The sequence below is a fragment of the Eriocheir sinensis genome, chromosome 3, assembly GCF_024679095.1.
Source record: "Eriocheir sinensis breed Jianghai 21 chromosome 3, ASM2467909v1, whole genome shotgun sequence".
In the NCBI taxonomy this organism is placed as follows: Eukaryota; Metazoa; Arthropoda; class Malacostraca; order Decapoda; family Varunidae; genus Eriocheir; species Eriocheir sinensis.
The window spans coordinates 12,915,945-12,933,769 of NC_066511.1; the positions used below are offsets into that span (position 1 = coordinate 12,915,945).

The 17,825-nt window shown below is 38.1% G+C and overlaps 1 protein-coding gene across 19 annotated transcripts in view; it reads left to right on the forward strand.

The window, feature by feature from the left end:
• The window catches only part of LOC127005223 (voltage-dependent calcium channel subunit alpha-2/delta-3-like), a 223,061-nt gene that overhangs the window by 154,274 nt on the left and 50,962 nt on the right, over positions 1 to 17,825 (forward strand). For 10 of the 19 annotated variants that reach the window (XM_050874057.1, XM_050873955.1, XM_050874027.1 and 7 more), the window contains 7 exons: positions 5,588 to 5,818; positions 7,349 to 7,576; positions 8,059 to 8,145; positions 9,108 to 9,164; positions 10,405 to 10,485; positions 10,634 to 10,708; positions 13,185 to 13,205. In XM_050874057.1, coding sequence (XP_050730014.1) covers positions 5,588 to 5,818; positions 7,349 to 7,576; positions 8,059 to 8,145; positions 9,108 to 9,164; positions 10,405 to 10,485; positions 10,634 to 10,708; positions 13,185 to 13,205 — 780 coding nt within the window. Of the gene's footprint in view, positions 1 to 4,411; positions 4,472 to 5,587; positions 5,819 to 7,348; positions 7,577 to 8,058; positions 8,146 to 9,107; positions 9,165 to 10,404; positions 10,486 to 10,633; positions 10,709 to 13,184; positions 13,206 to 17,825 lie in introns of all 19 variants that reach the window. The other 9 variants (XM_050873979.1, XM_050874010.1, XM_050874047.1 and 6 more) reach the window with 9 other exon arrangements.

Consider the following 17,825-nt stretch of genomic DNA (forward strand, 5'->3'; position numbering starts at 1 on the left):
TCTCACTCACATACACCCTTCTGGTCATCTTACTCTCCTCCATTCGCTCTATGTGGCCAAACCACTTTAAAGTCTGTCACTTCACTTCTTCCACCACTCCACACTTCTTCCCTTAACCCCCGTGACACATTCCAAAATGCTCGTACACACTTTCATTACTCATTCCATCCATTCTACTCACACCACAAGCACTCCTCAAATGACTCATTTCCACTTTCATTCCAGGCCCATGTTTCACTTGCATATGATGTGAGGGTTGGTACTATTATTGTATTCCTCAAATCCCTCTTTACCTCCATGCTCACACTTCTGCCATTCATGATTCGTCGCAGAGACCCCACCACCCTTCTTCCTTGCAATGCCCTTTCTCTTATCTCTTCCTCCATATCACGATGCTTACACATAACTGATCCAAGGTACTTAAACTCATTGACCCCCTCCATTTCTTCACCATTCAAAATTATTTTGCATTCCTTTTCACATTCAATTCTCACTCTATATGGGCATACAAAATCTACTACCTCAGTTCTACTTCGCTCACAAACCATCACTTTCCTGCTTTTCCATTTTTTTATCTTTTTATTGCTTGATTTACTTCTTCATATGTTATACTTCTCTCTTCATATACTCCTCCTCTACCTCTACTGAAAACTGCTGCTGTTACAGCTGCTGGACATCCATCCTCAAAATTCATTAAGTTTTTGAAATATTATCTCCATCTCTTTCACAGCTTCCCCGTCTTTCAGCATCTTTCCATTCTCATCCAAACCTCACCATTTGCGCACTCACCATTTGCGCGGCCTTAATTTGCGACCATCGTCCCACCATTTCCGCAGGTGGTCTTGTCATTTGTGCACCTCGCCCCCCCACCATTAACTAAGGGTCGGTTCCCCCTAGTGCCGTCTCCCGTGTAAATTTTAATTTCTACGTAGTATTGGTAAATATGTCCATGGTAGTGATGAAGTTGGTGGTGGTGATGAAGGTGGTGGTGGTGACGAAGGTGATGGTGGTGACTGGGGTGCGTTTGAGAGAGCGACTCGGGCCGCCCGGACCGCTCCAGGTGCTCTCAAACGCGTGACGCTGCAGCACGAGTTACCAACTCGGACTGCCCGCTGCAGCCCGGTTTGGATAGGTGGAGCGCCTCCGTGATGTGATGATGTCATCAGCAAATATGGCGGCCCAAACAAACACATATAAGTGCTTCCATTGCATTTCACCTCTCTGTGCCACCATAGCCACTGCAGCTTCTTTTTCAGCCTCTGTTGCAAGGAGCTTGTCAGCCAGAACAGCTAGTGATGCATGTTGAAACGTTGTCAGGAAGATTAGCGGACGCCATTTTGCTGCCAGAACAGCTAGTAAACGACGTCAGAAAGATCAGCGGACACCATTTTGCTGCCAGTGAGACGCCGTTACCATGGCAACGACGAGGCTTAACTGAGAGGCGCACAAAAGCGTTTGATAGAGGGGTCCGGGTGGTCTGGGCGCCCGGGGCGGCCCGAGTCGCTCTCTCAAATGCACCGGGCACCCAGACCACCTGGACCCCTCTATCTAACGCTTTTGTGCGCCTCTGAGTTAAGCCTCGTCGTTGCCATGGTAGCAGCGACTCACTGGCAGTAAAATTGGGTCCTCTGATCTTCCTAACGATGTTTACTAGCTGTTCTGGCAGCAAAATGGCGTCCGCTGATCTTCCTGACGATGTTTCAACATGCATCACTAGCTGTTCTGGCTGACGAGCTCCTTGCAATAGAGGATGAAAAGGAAGCTGCAGTAGTTATGGTAGCACAGAGAGGTGAAATGCAATGGAAGTACTTATATGTGTTTGTTTGGGCCGCCATATTTGCTGATGATGTCAACACAGCATGGAGGCGCTCCACCTCTCCAAACCGGGCTGCAACGGGCTGTCCTAGTTGGCAACTCGTACTGCGGCATCACGCGTTTGAAGCACCCGGAGCGGTCCGGGCAGCCCGAGTCGCTCTCTCAAATGCACCCCCTTGTCACGTGGTGACAGTGATTATTCAATGTTTCTTGCCTCACCTTTGCACCACCATCATACTTCTCCATTAATCTGTTGTACAGTTAATTATTAATTTAACGTGTTTCCTGCCAGCAGACCACTTTTTTTTTTTTTTTTTTTTTTTTGCTGGTAGGTTTTTTTGGGGGGTCATGACCGCCCATATGTATTTTTGCCCATAGGTTATTAAGTTCGCCATTTGCGCATTCGCCATTTGCGCACCTTCAGACCGCACATATGTGTGCAAATGGTGAGGTTTGACTGTGTGTATATATATATATATATATATATATATATATATATATATATATATATATATATATATATATATATATATATATATGCACACACATACATGCATTCATACATAAATGTACATACACATACACACACACACACATATAGATATATATATATATATATATATATATATATATATATATATATATATATATATATCAGTAAGGCTCATGAGAAACTGAATGAGTCTTTTTAATCAGTAAGTCATAGTAAAAAATGGTTTTCTAATCATAAAAGAAAAAAGTCAGACAGGATGTGTCTCACCTAGCCTCCAAGTGTGTGACCATAAATGAGTGAGAGCCTCTTGTTGTTGTTTTGTACTCTGCAGCCTTCCTACTTCCTGACTTGTTGCTTCCCTCCACAGCTTTGTTAGACCCTCAGGCAGGCAATGTTTCCACTCCTCAGTCATGACCAGAGGAATCTACTGAATTTCTTCAGGGGCTCTTTAGTTGTAGGTTTTATGAGTGATATTTTGTATACTCTTTGGAGTATTTAGATGTGTTGCAGTATATATATACAGTATTAATCAATTGAGTAAATTTTGATTCAGTAAGTTCTGAAAATATAAACTATAGCAAAATGACATAGGTGCACAAGTACTTTGGATCCTCAGGCTTTCCCTTACTCAGGAGCCTTACATTTGCCATTGAATGACCTGGTTAAGAAATGGCATGCACATACAATTCCTATGAAATGCATTTATAAACCACATCAGAAGTATGTATAATATTCTCCATCCAAGTTTGCAGGAAAATATTGAATATAAACTGTAAATGTGTGCTGCAAACTTACATGTTTGTATGTGAATATATATATATATATATATATATATATATATATATATATATATATATATATATATATATATATATATATATATATATATATATATATATATATATATATATATATATATATATATATATATATATATATATATATATATATATATATATATATATATATATGGGTCGCATACATTGAAATCGCAAACTTTGAACCATTATTCTTATGGGGAAAATTGAAAACCGTCGACATCTTGTGCTTGGCCACCCATCCGGATGGCCAAGCGCATGTGTGCAGACAGCCCCGGTCGCGCGCTGGGCCCGAACAGCTGACGGGCGGCTGATGGTGGTGATGGTGATGATGAGTGTTGGCTGCGTGGGCTTTGCATCGGCGCCGTTTGAACGGTGTTTTTGTCGGGGCCCGTGTTTGAGTGGCTGTGTTTGTTGTGGGTTTGGGCTTCTCAATTTGCCAATTCTTATTTTCCACATGTTGCACGGGACCCCTTTCTTTTCTTCCATCTCTTCTTTTTGAAAAATAAGAGATGGAAGAAAGGAAAGGGGTCCCGTGCAATATGTGGAAAGTGAGAATTGTCAAATTGAGGAGCCTGGGCCCACAATGGGCACAACCACACACACGCGGGCCCCAGTGAAAATGCCGTTTGGGTGGCGCCAATGCGAGGGCCATGCCGCCGACACTCATCATCATCATCGCCATCATCAGCCGCCCATCAGCTGCTGGGGCCCAGCGTGCGGTTGGGGCTGCTCACACATATGCGCCTGGCTGCCTGGACACCACTCACCATGCTTCCCGTAGCCAATGGAAATGCCCAGGGGGTGGGTTAGAGCGAGAATGGGAGTCAAGGACCACAACAAGATGTGAAAAAAAAACGGTTTAACAGCCTTTTCCTTTTCCTTTGGGGTCATATTGCAATTTCAGTTTTCAATAAAGATCAAATTTTTGGGGTCCCTATCGCAAACTCGGTGAATCGCAAACTTGAAACTCGCAATCCTGGAGACAGTAATATATATATATATATATATATATATATATATATATATATATATATATATATATATATATATATATATATATATATATATATATATATATATTCACATATGAATAATGGATTAGAAAATGAAAGCTATACATGTAGTGGAAGGGGTTGTTAAATTCCACAGATTGTATGTATGTGGACAGCTTTTGGTGGAGTTATATACCATTCACCTCCTCTTTGCTCATGGCCCAACTGAGGAGTTTTTGTGCATTACATCCTTTGACCTCTCATCTCACTACACTGTCTCTTCCCCGTAGACACCGGCGGATGTTTTGGCAGAGATAAAGATAGCGTCTAGACCTGAGAAAGCCTTCCCAGTAGGTAGTAAATACACGAGTGACACTAACAATTTGCTAACACAGAAGATGAACAGCACTGGCGGGCTGAGATCTCGGTCATTTGAACCTAGAGGTGTACTTAGTAAACGTTATCATGAAAAGGAGGTTTCAATTAATAGGCAAATGGTTCAGCTTTTCACTTGTATCTGAATCTGTTTACTTGATTCAGCAGGAGGTAGAGCTTTGGAAAGTTTCAGAGAAAACATGTCTTTTGTTTTGTCTTGTTCCCTCAAACTGAAAGGATAATGATCAGTATTCAGACTGGTTTAGGACCTGCCAGGAGCTGTTTATGCAGACAGTTTGTGTCATACAGTATGATAATTTAGCATGGTGTCTCAAGGTGTTAGTAGCTAATACCACTTGTTGAGTCACCTGTGTGAATTTCTATATCTTGGTCTATAACGTTATGAAGTGCAATTGATATGTTTAAAGGTATGTTATGCTTCTAAGACATATTGTATTTTATAACTATTTGGTAGTTGTAGGGCCTTTAGATACTAACTTGGTCTTGGTAGTGGTTTGTTTTAGCCAATGATCATTATCTACATATTGCTGTGACACATTCAACATCTGTGCCACTAGTGTCAAAATGTTCAGTATCAGATATTCAACATATGTTACACAAGGACAAAGAAGATTAATCATTGGTCTCTCTCTCTCTCTCTCTTCCATGTGGCTGCATCTGCATCTGTGTTGACCACTAACCCGCCTGCCGTCTGGATACCTCACCGGGACTCTCCTGGACTCACCTTGACTCACCTTCTTGCCTATTAACATCAACAATAATAATAATGATAATAATGATCTAATATGATAATAATGATGATATTATTATTAATATTAATATCATTACTATCACCTATGATATTTTTATTTGTCGAAATTGAAAAAAAAACTTTACGCACTTGTGCACACACACACACACACACACACACACACACACACACACACTTGTGTACAATTATGTGTGTATATATATATATATATATATATATATATATATATATATATATATATATATATATATATATATATATATATATATATATATACACGTATATATATGCATAAAACACAAATACATTGAAAACTCAGGATCCCAAGCAAATTGAGTGGCTCTGGGAGGTTCGTGAGAGAAAGCGTCAGATGGACCGCACCAACAACTACAGAAAGCTTCAGAAACTCGTAAAGGATGGCGACTCGCTCCCTAACCATTATGTCCTTCAGGATAAGTTTCAGGTGGAAACTTTCCTTAAATATGGACAATTTGGCCTCAGTAGCAGAAGTATCGCCCGCTTGAAGGCTGCCAAGGAGCGGGAGATGAGGGTTAGTATTTATCTTGATGCACAGTTTTAGGTCAGGGAGGAACTGGAAACATGTTTGGTTTGTTGCTTTTTCCAGTTTATATTGGACTCATTTTATGCAACATTGTGTACCATGTGTTTTGGTTTCTTATTTAACTTCTCTCTGATTTGCTTCTTACCACATATTATGCCATACACCTATATACATAATTCAATACATGCTACAATATTTATGATATTGACTTTTCAGCACTATTTCCCTTACACTAAAAATACTAATTTTGGAATGCTCAGATTGTGTTTTGAAGAGACACAATACCTAATGCATATATCATAGTGTTACACACACACACACACACACACACACACACATTGATTTTTCAGGAATAGAATATTATATTTTATATGTCTCTCATATCTCACTTATCAAAGAATTTTAATTTCTCATATGTTCAAAGTGTTGATATAATTTTCTAATGATCTCTTTTGCCTACGATATTTATTGATTATGTTAATTTTAAAAGGCTTACTCCTCATTTTATACAACTTTTGTCATTTGATTTATATGAATACTTTAATAGACTATATTATCTTTATCTTTGTAAATATTGGATTTCTTTACCTTTTTAGACAGACTACCGTCAAAAGTACAGTAAGCAAAAATGGACCATAATGATTGTAAGTCTGCTGAGGATGCCCTGGGCACACAATCATGTAATTGATGTAAACAAGTAGCCTCGCCAACCCCTGTGCAGGGTTGTCCGCCGTCCATTTTTCATGTCCCTCCCCAGTCTCCAGAAAAAAGAAAAAAAAATATATATATATATATATATATATATATATATATATATATATATATATATATATATATATATATATATATATATATATATTTTTTTTTTATTAGTTAAAGTCAAATTGACAGGACTAAGAGAGTGAAGACTGAGCTGCTTGATAAAGATAATCATATAATGGAGACTGCATTGTACAAGGTGTAGTGAAACATGGGATCTTTATAAAAGCTATTTTTTTGCTATGGGAAATGTGCTTGATCTCTTGAACTTATGACGGCATTATAGTGGCCTACAGCTTGCAGTTACGATGTGAGTCATGTTAATTTTATGAGAGCCATTCATGTGGTGTGGATGCCATGCAGGAGCTTTGGTTGTGAGACGGCGGACGTACCTCAGCTCAGCCACAGCTCATCACGAACACAAAAGCTCACCATGTGAATCCCACTCCTCCTTCCTTTTTCACTCTTTTCTAAATATTTTTCTAATGTTTTTCCCTTTGTTTCTTTTTGTTTGTTTATTTGTTACATGACACAGAAGGGTTATTTTTTATTACATGATTATTTTATATAACTTTTTTGTATTTTTTATCTTTTATGCATGAATATTTTTAAAGCATTCATATTTCTGCAGTTTATTTTCTTATGTAATACACTATTTTCCTTAAGTTTGTTACTCATACTTTTTATTTTTGCATGCCTTGCAATTTATGCCCCACCTTCACCTCCACCATCTTCACCGTCACCACCTCACGACTGTAGCGCCAACGCATGAGGAGGAACGCTCAGAACTTCACGCTTAAACCAGAAGTCCGAGAAAAAATAAGAAATGAAATTGAATCTATGTTGAGAAAGAAAAATCAACGGATGAAGAGAGATGTGCTAGTCCTTATTCCTAATAAGATACATGATTATGACCTTTGGAAATGGCACAGGCGTATATTAAGAGAACAGAAAAAAATTGAAGAGTGGCTTGAGGATGTCAGGATGGTATGTCCAGGTTGATGGCTTCAACTCCCCCAATGCTGATAAGTAGAGGTGTGCGGTGCTCCTGACATGCATAAACATTTAATGAGCTGCAGTACTGGTAGAAAATGTATGGTAACTTTTCACAGGAATTGTTCTCCCACCTTGCAAAAGTATTGTACGCATTGCTAACTTAACAAGATTGTATCACAGTGCTGACTACATGTAGTAATTGATGCCATTTTGTTGACTAATTTTTATCTCCTGCTGTATACTTTGTTATGTTTCATCTGACACAACACACTAATTCAGAAATTTCATGGAGATTGATACTTATGACTTTAACTTTTCACTGATTTGTATTAAAAGCACAAGGTCCAAATTTTTCCTATATATCATATTAAGGTTAAACTTTGACATGTAAAGATATCACTGAATTAGTCATTTGTAAACTGTTACTTTGATGTGGAGCCTCAGTGTGGTGGTTCACTCTCTTTTTCCTACAGGGTCGCAGGGGAGCTCCGGGCCTGAAGGAGGGTTATCGCCTCATGACCTCAGTGGCTGTGCCAGTGTTTGACCGGAAAAAGACTTCGGTAAGTGCCCAACCTCTTTATTACAGCAGACCCTACTGCCATATTTGTACAAACTGTGAATATAACTGTGACTCTGGAAACTGCAGCAGATTAAACATTAAGTGTACATTACCACTTGTGATATTTCAAAAGTTATAGCTAATAATGAATATTGCTGGGTATGGTAATTTTATATAAAAGTATATAATCTAAGCACATTTGATGAACTATGGGCAGTATCACAAAAGCTTGGCTTGTGTCACTTCTGCTGGTTTGTTCTTCCCTTTTTCCCAGCATGAATGTCATGTGATAGCCTGGCAGGGCAATCTTGGCCTCTCAGACCCCTGCCCTTAACCTGCTGCTGAATGAGACTCTGCAACCTTAAACCATTTTGTGCATGTCATTCTTTAAACATTTATTTTCACCTTATGATGCTAAACTTTGATTCATATTAAATTCCTTAATTGCGTATACATGCATAAGTGCACCTTTTCTGCATTGTATTTCTCTTGTGCATATGTAACTTCAGTGCTATAGATACTTCTTTTCCATACTGTCCCTCTGCCATACCATCAGGAGCCAAGTTGTCCCCAGAGAATCGTCAGGGAGGTACCCGCCGTCCTGATCCTTTTCCACTCCCTCAAGGCCATATGTGATCTTTTTATGTCTGTTTTGTTAAGTTTATTATTTATGCTGCAGTTCCCCTGCTTCTTAACCATATGTTATCATACACATTTTAAGGATTATTTTGGCTGCAACAGCAGCATTTCCTTCCTCCTCCTCTTCCTCCTCCTCCTCCTCCTCTCCTCCTCCTTTCCTCCTCCTCTCCTCCTCCTCCTCCTCCTCCTCCTCCTCCTCCTCCTCCTCCTCCTTCCCTTGGTCTTCACTCTTTTACCCAGTTTAATTCTCAGATGTTTTCAGGCACATAATGCAATCACTCCTAAATGGTCTAATTTCCAAACCTTTTATTTCCAACACTGCAGAACATCACCGAGAGAGTATTGGTCAATGAGTCCGTTTGGGTGTTAAGGAAGAGAGAGGTACTGATATGTCTGTTTCTAGAATAAAATAGAGTATTCTGTAAAATGCAACCATTAGAAATCTCTAGAAATTTGCAAGGAAAAAGTAGCCTGCTAGAAGTTGCATAGCAAAAGTGAAATTTGCTGACAAGATTGGCGCTGTTTTTCAACTTTTGGAGTGAGGAATCTGAATGCAGAGTTCCTATGGGATTGAACAGTGTAAGCAGTTTATAATAGAGTGACCTTCAGGTTACTAGAGTAGGCTGGTTGGTTCCCCAAACACCAGCCACTAGACTTTCCTTAGCTTCTACCTACTAGCTGACACACTCAGGCATTGTCAGATGTAGATCATTAGAAATATTTTTGATCTCCTAGATGCTTCACGCCTAGCTGGTGTTGTGGATTCAGTAATGTAGTTACTCCCCATGATGAGGCAGTGCTGATTCAAGTTGCTGAGATTTTGGTCAAGTAGAGTATCAGTGGTCAGTAATATGTGTCACTGGTCTGTTCAATATCTATAAGCAAACCAATGAGCGAGGAAGAGCAAGTCATGGTGCCAAGCCTTTCTGGCTCAAGCTCGCTCATAGGCAAGCCTGTCACCCTTTCTCTTGTGACTGTCGTCCATAATAGGTTTTCATTTCTTTTAATTTCGTTATTATTTTAAACGACGTTTCAAGTTACCCAATTTGATCCAACAGAGAGGATTTCTTGCTTAGATTTTGCAGACATTTTTGTGTGTGATGCAAAAGTCTTGGGAAGTAGAGTTTTTAGTGCTTACACATGCACATTTTTTTACCTGTTGTGTTAGGCCATCCTTTATATGTAGAACACCAGAATCTGTTCACAGATTGCAGTGACAAGATCATCCGCCATACATTATCATGCAGTTTTGGCTTTTTTGCAACCCTTTCCAAATGTTTATTTTGTTCATTGATTTGCTATTTATTTATTTTTTTAATATTCCTCTCCTTCCTGGTGATGGATATATTATATTAACACCTCTGCCGTTTCTCGTCCTCAACTTAATTGTACAACAGGTGACATTTGGCACCCTAAGGAGCATCGTAAACAAACACTATGAATTTCTTCCTCAGGGACAGTAAGTTGCACTGAGACTCAAATTATTTTCCTCTGCATGTACGTACATAAACACTTCAAAAAATTTGCTCCTGGACAAAGTGTATCTTCTCAGCAAGTGAGTCCCTGTTCACCATTCTGTCTTAACATGTTCAAAACATCCCTAGCATCTCCTTCTTTGCAGATGAAGACTGCCAACCTGCTTGGCGTGGCGGGAACAGATGTCCCTATACGGGAAATTGAAAAATTGGTGCCCCCTTACAAGGTAGATACATATTTTGGTTTTCATGTAGCTAATTCTTCCTTGATATTTTCTTATTTTAGTTTTCATGTAATTCTTCCTTGATATGTTCTTTGTAATAACCAACACATGGGCACTTTGTGATTCTTTTACTACTTAAATCTTCCTACAGCTTGGAGTCAATGGTTACTCCTTCATGGTCAACTCTAATGGATATGTGCTGTATCATCCAGACCTGAGGCCAGTGGTGAGTCCCTTGGAACTTAAATATATTTTCCTTGTCTTGACTGAAACATAAAGGAATATATGGATTCATGTCTTGACAACGAATAAGAAGAAATTATTCTGAATATTTTGACTGCTTATCAAATATATTTAGTTAGATAGTCTTACTACAGGATAAGAATAAGCAAATTTTCCATAGGTTATAGATACTTTCATTGTTAGATAAATATTTGTCAGTTTGATAATCAACATTTTAGGGCTTGCTTGCAGTTGTACCTGGACCCAGTGCTCTGTTGATGAAAAATTGATTGTTACTTTGGTAGCATCATCATAAAAATCCATCCACTCCAGCTTGGGTTAGGAACAACAACTGCATAGAAAGGAGAATTTGACCTAAGAGTGTCAATAAAACCCTGATTTTAGTATTACTGAATTATGATTTCAGGTTTTGGTTTTATGTTATGACCTACAACATAAAGGAAATTCCCAAAAAATATAGTGCATAGTTCAATTTGAAGAATAAGGTTAGGGAAGTATTTCTAAGATGCTGTGGTTATCGTGAATACAGCCCAATCTTGTACTTTGCGGATATGTTTTTTATTTTTTTATTTTTTTAACCACCGAAAAATATTAAATAGCATCCTATAAATGTACGTGATTGCTGCAAACTTTACTTCTTTTTTTTAATGTCTAACAAAGCAAAGCTATGTGAAGCAGGAGCATGACTTACAGGCTGTAATGGGTCTAACCCACAGCCAGTAGTCACCTTATTTGCTCCTCTACCAAAAACAGATGATTTTGGTGTGTAAAGAGAAGTTGAGTGCCTTGCCAATCATGATCACTCTGATGATGCATGGCTGGTTAAACAAAATTTAATATAACTGTAAAAGGAAGGCGAAATGTTATGAAAAATGAAGAGGGGGAAATGTCCGTACCAGTTGAGCTGTCCACTGTATATCCTTCATACACGCTTTTCAGTGGTTTGTTCTTTGTGAGGCAGTATGCCAATCTTATTAATGCAAAGTATGGGATGGACTATATTCCTTGTTCCCACATAGTATATCTATAATATAAAGGGAATGCTCAGTAGTATTTGTTGGCACTCCCTGTGTACCTCTTGGACCTTTTTCTTGTGTTATATTATCCTTGGTCAGGGAAAACTGTGCTTACTCCCAAAAGAAAACAATAATCCAAACAAAGAGCATTCCTGAGTAATTTGATACAAAGGTTTTCAAGTAACTGTAAGTGTAGTAAGCCCTCATCTTATCACTCAGTTTGGGGTATAATGAATTCCAAGCCTTCTTAATGATTACATGAGAAATCAAGCAAGTGGTAAGAGGAAAACAATTAGAAAAGTCTGATACTGAGTTGATAAGCAGAGAACATTATTCAGTGCCTCTGCATTTCAGCACACACTCATCTATTCACTTATTGTTTGCATTTTGCATTTCATACATCACATTTATTTCATTCTTCATTCTGTCAATTATATGTTTTACACAGATGTTTCAAAACATGCTTATCAGTAATATTTTTTGCATCCTTTACCTTTCCTATTCATTACACCTTTATGTTCACATAAATACATGTTGCAAGATCAGTGCATCCATCCCTAAGTTTCCTCAATTTATCAACCTGTCATAGCACCTGTAATTTCCTTTCTTTGCACTATTTAGGTTTCTTCCTCACCATATCATTTACCTTTCTTTCCAAATGTGGCACCTAAATGTTTGAAGTTCTACACTCAAGAGCTTCACCATAAGCTTTTAGTCTTTGGTTCAATAAATTAATCTAAATTTGCTTCTTTGTCACAAGCTTGAGGAGTCACTCTACACCTGTGAGTGCATTATTCATTTCTCATGAAACTTTATGTACTCACTATGGTTGTTGAAGGTACTTACAGAGGGAGGTCAGAAGAGGGCCAGGAATGCATTAAATAATTAGCCAAGAGGAAGAATAAATCAAAACCAGCTATGCAGCCAAACCAAATGAATAATGTGAATACTCCACTCTGCAGTGATCAGAAGAGATAATACATATTCACATGATTCAAAGGGTTAATGTAGAATCCGCTGCTCTTGTAATTTAGACTGGAAGCTGTCGCTTATTTTGTTGGGAACTTTTTTTTCTTGTGACATTTTAAATCTGGACCCCTTCCATGCTTAGCAAATATGAATAAAGAAATGAAACGCTGCTAAAAATTACCCTTAATTATATTGTATCAAACAGAATATTGATATGTTATAGATATACTATATATAAAGGTAGAATACTTAGTTAACTAAATAGGTATTTCAAACTTAAGGAGATAGCAATAAGTGAGTGGTCCTTTACTTCATGCTGTATGTTAGAACCCTGAAATTTTGATGGCAGTTATTTTTGTTTGTTTAGATTCCCAAACCTTTTAGGTGTGGAAAGTGATACTTAATGCTTATATGGTTGTCATGTATTCATATCCTCCTGCTACTCTTTTCTTTCTATGTTTCTCTCTCCCCTAGCACCAAGAATCAAATGCTGAGGTACAGAGGAAATCGTGAGCTAGAAGTACATGGGTAGCACATCACATTGTCACCTTGTGGAGACAGGGCACCTTGTAAACCTTGCTCAGGGTTCAGACACTTGCTTGTTAGCAATTAAAGGCCTTGGAGCCCTGTCGACACAAGAAGAAGCACCACCAAGCAATTATTGATGAGATTTTCACATGTTATTACTGATCTTTCTTTAGTTTTGTAAATATATATATATATATATATATATATATATATATATATATATATATATATATATATATATATATATATATATATATATATATATATATATATATATTTGTACAAAAGAACAAATTTAAGCAGTACCATTTCAAACTTGGTGGTGCTCTGCATGGAGTGAGGCATTTTTAATCACGCATTCACACAGATGTATACACACACACATATTCACACACACACACACACACACACACACACACACACACACACACACACACGGCACAAGGCCCGGTAGCTCAGTGGATAGAGCGTCTGCCTCACAACCAGAAGAACCGGGGTTCGATTCCCGGGCCGGGTGAAGATAATTTGGGTTTATCTTCTTTCACGTGTAGCCCCTGTTCACCTAGCAGTGAGTAGGTACGCGACATCAGGCAAGGAGTTGTGACCTCGTTGTCGCGGTGTGTTGTGTGTGAGCGGTCTCAGTCCTACCCGAAGATCGGTACTATGAGCTCTGTGCTCTTCCGTAGGGGAACAGCTGGCTGTCTCGAGAGAGACCCGCAACAGACCAAGAGGTGAATTACACGCACAAAAGCTCCGGTGGCTCAATTGGCAAGAGCACCGCGCTGCCAGGCTTCACGGTCAAACAGGCGGCGGTTCGAGCCCTGCTCAGGCCGGATTCTTTCCATTGAGTAGGAGTGGTTACTGTCCTCCCTTGAGCAAGGGGGAAGGGGTGTGTGGTGTGTGAGGTCCTGGCAGTACTCAGAGATCGACGATAATGAGCATACACTTGCTCATGTTGGGAGGGTACCTGCTGGCGAAAGCGAGTCCGACTCGTGATCAGGCCGTGGTGAATTACACACACACACACACACACACACACATACACACCACTGATCGGCTGAAGTGTGTACGTAGCTGCTCTGCCTGTAGTCACTTACCTGGTGCAAAAGTGTGCAGGACTGCTTTTGTGAATGATTCTCCTGTCTCCAAAAAATAAACAAAGTAGACTTTTCCATGAGTGAAAGGTTTAAAGTGATAAGATTATTAGCATTGAAAGGGAGTACTCCGGAGAGACCCTTGCTTGTCCCAGGAACTAGTGATGGAAGATATAGCTCAGTAGAAAAAATAATGGACTTCTTGGCATCACAGCAGAATATGGAGTCTTAGTGAGCTATAGAACAAGAGAAATACATTGTCTATGTAACTAGCTACTTCACTGTAAAGAAAAATGTAGTCTGGAGTCTGATAAAGAAAAGGTTTGGTTGAAGGGATGCTTAGAAATATTTTATAGGATGGAGAAAGATATAACAGAGCTGAGGGAAGGCTCTGATGAGCTAAAGAACTTTGATTCATCTCCATTGTCATGTGCTGTTGCTTCTTCAGTGATGACTGCCGAGTAGCCACCCTCAATGAGACTCACAAAGGACTGTTCAAGTGACAGGTGTCTCAAAGTTGAAGATCTAAGAGACTAAGCCTAGAGAAGAAAGGAGTTTCCAATAATAAGAGTGGGAAATTATTAAAAAAAAAAATATATATATATATATATATATATAAACACTGTATATATATATATATATATATATATATATATATATATATATATATATATATATATATATATATATATATATATATATATATATATATATATATATATATATAAGTACATGAATATGTAAAGATTTTTTAAGGTAAATATATGAAAAGATATAGAGAATAATTATTGCAAAAAGGAACCTGAAATTATTCTTAAAATGTTGGTGCCACTGGTTAGGCCTTACCTAGATTATGCTGTTCAGGTTTGGTGCCCTAACTGCAGAGAGAATATTGATTCCCTCAAATAATCACAGAGATTCAAGGACTTTAAAACTTCTCATACAGAGAAAAACTAAAAAGTCTATCCGACATTCTTTAGAAAGACGTAGACGGCTTGATGATTTTGTTGAGTTTTCCAAAGGACCAAGGGGATTGAGCTGGATGATGTAGATGAAATACATTATTAAAAACATGTCCAAAGATGCATTAATGTGTATAAATTTGATATATTCTGGTTCAGAAGCTAGTTCACGTAGCGGATGAGTGGAACAAACTGAGCAGATATGTAGTTCATGCAAATTGACTAGTCTGAATGAAGGTTAGATATGTTTATTGGTGGGGAGGGAAATTGGTGAATAATCCACTCTCAAGAGCTGCCACTTGTAGGCAGTCTGGCCTCTTGTAGTTTCCTTATATCCTTGTGTATCATTGTTTATAAGGTTGAAGGATGGAAATGCAGCTGGTGCTTGCAATATCAGTGCAGAGTTGCTCAAAGCTGGAGGTGCAGCAATACTTCATGTGTTGTATTCAGTCTTGACTGCCGTATGGCAATATGGTATCACTTTTAGGCTACTCTTGACTGAAAGAGGAGGCTGATCATCTCTATCTGGAAAGGAAAATGGGACTATCAGGACAGTAACAACTACTGCAGTGTTGTACTGCTCAGTGACCCAGACAAGGTACTTGCCCATCTATTGCTCACATGTATGCACAGCCAACTGCTGAAATTGCAGAGACTTGAGCAGTCATGATTCAATCCTGGTAATATGACAACTGACCATGGCCTAGCATTTTGCATTCTGGTGGAACACCCACTTGAATTTTGACTAGGAATGCTTGCAGCTTGTGTCAATCTCAAGAAGGCATCTGAATCAGCTCATTGTGATGCGCTCTGGGATTGTCTGTTACTTCTGTTATTCTAGATGGCAAGGCAGTGTGCCTCCTGGTGTATGCCTCCATTTTTTTATTGGTTGAATGAAAGTATTGACCAGGAGAGCAGCCCCAGAAGAAATAATCCAGGTGAAAAGAAGTTTATAAGGTCAATGAAATGAAAGTAGAAATGGAGACAGGATAACATGAACACTAACATAACTCCTGTATGCTACATATAGGAGGTAATGACAAAGTATTTAGTCTAGAAAGCCAGCATTTGGCTGCCACTTGAGCATGACTCAGGATGTGGTAGAAAAGTATGTGTTCCAGCTGATCATCTCTAATTGCTGAAATGGAGCTTCATGCTCCTTCCTTCCTAATGATGGAGGAATATCTTCATCTATTCCCCTTTCCACATGCCAGTCACAGTATGATAAATACTGCTCTTGCTGGTCATTTATATTTGTCAGTATTTACAGCTACTCAAAATTCACTAACTTAGTACTTTATTTTTCACAAGATTCTTTTTCCTGAAAAGTTAATTGCATGTAAATATACGAAGTAAACAGTTGATGCACATCATAATCTAGTTCTTAGTTTGTGGCTTTATCACACCTCTAGCAGTCATCATCAAGTACTGAAATGCATTGACTGACAGCATAAACAAATTAAATATGTGAATAACAATTACATTGCATGAATAATCACTTAACAAGAGAGCACTTTTATTGTTGCTAATTGTAGCACATGTTGCCAGCTTACTTTAGTAAAATATGTCAGATATATGAAACAGAGATTCTAAATTTAGAGAAAAAATGCAGACTTTTATATATATATATATATATATATATATATATATATATATATATATATATATATATATATATATATATATATATATATATATATATATATATATATATGTGTGTGTGTGTGTGTGTGTGTGTTGTGTGTGTGTGTAATATATATATATATATATATATATATATATATATATATATATATATATATATATATATATATATATATATATATATATATATATATATATATATATATATATATATATATATATATATATATATATATATATATATATATATATATATATATATATATATATTTTTTTTTTCAGCTAAAAAAAAAAGGAGAAATAAAACGTAGTGCATAGCAATGGCAAATCACATTAAGAAGTCTAATGGCAGATTGCCCTAACCCACGTTTCTGTGGACTCATTCAGCACGAGTGTATGGCATTGTCATACCTGTGCAGAATGGCATAGACTTGTATCTTCAAGTCACTTGTGCTCCTTGTCTTACTTTATGACTATGGGACATGCATGCTGAATAGTGACTTGAACAAACTGATAATAGATGTTACACAGAATCATGGGGTATCACTGGAAGGATCATTTCAAATTGGCAATCACTCACTGAGACTGAATCGAGGATCATTATCTACAAAGTTCTTGAAAGCCAGCTGCATACAGCTCTATTGGCATGTGGCAAGCCACCCAGAAATTGACCCTGCTCACTGAATTGTTTTTCTAAAAGACAATCATGACAATCCCAAGGGGACTCTCACAAAGCTCATGCTTAGAGTAAGTTGATGGATCCTGTCATGAGGTACTTAAGATGGGAGTGGGCCCCTCATGGAAACTTGCTCAAAACGACCCTTGGGGATGATGTCACAGGTTATGTGATTCAGCACACCAGCTGCACATGTCCTTATTGACTGATT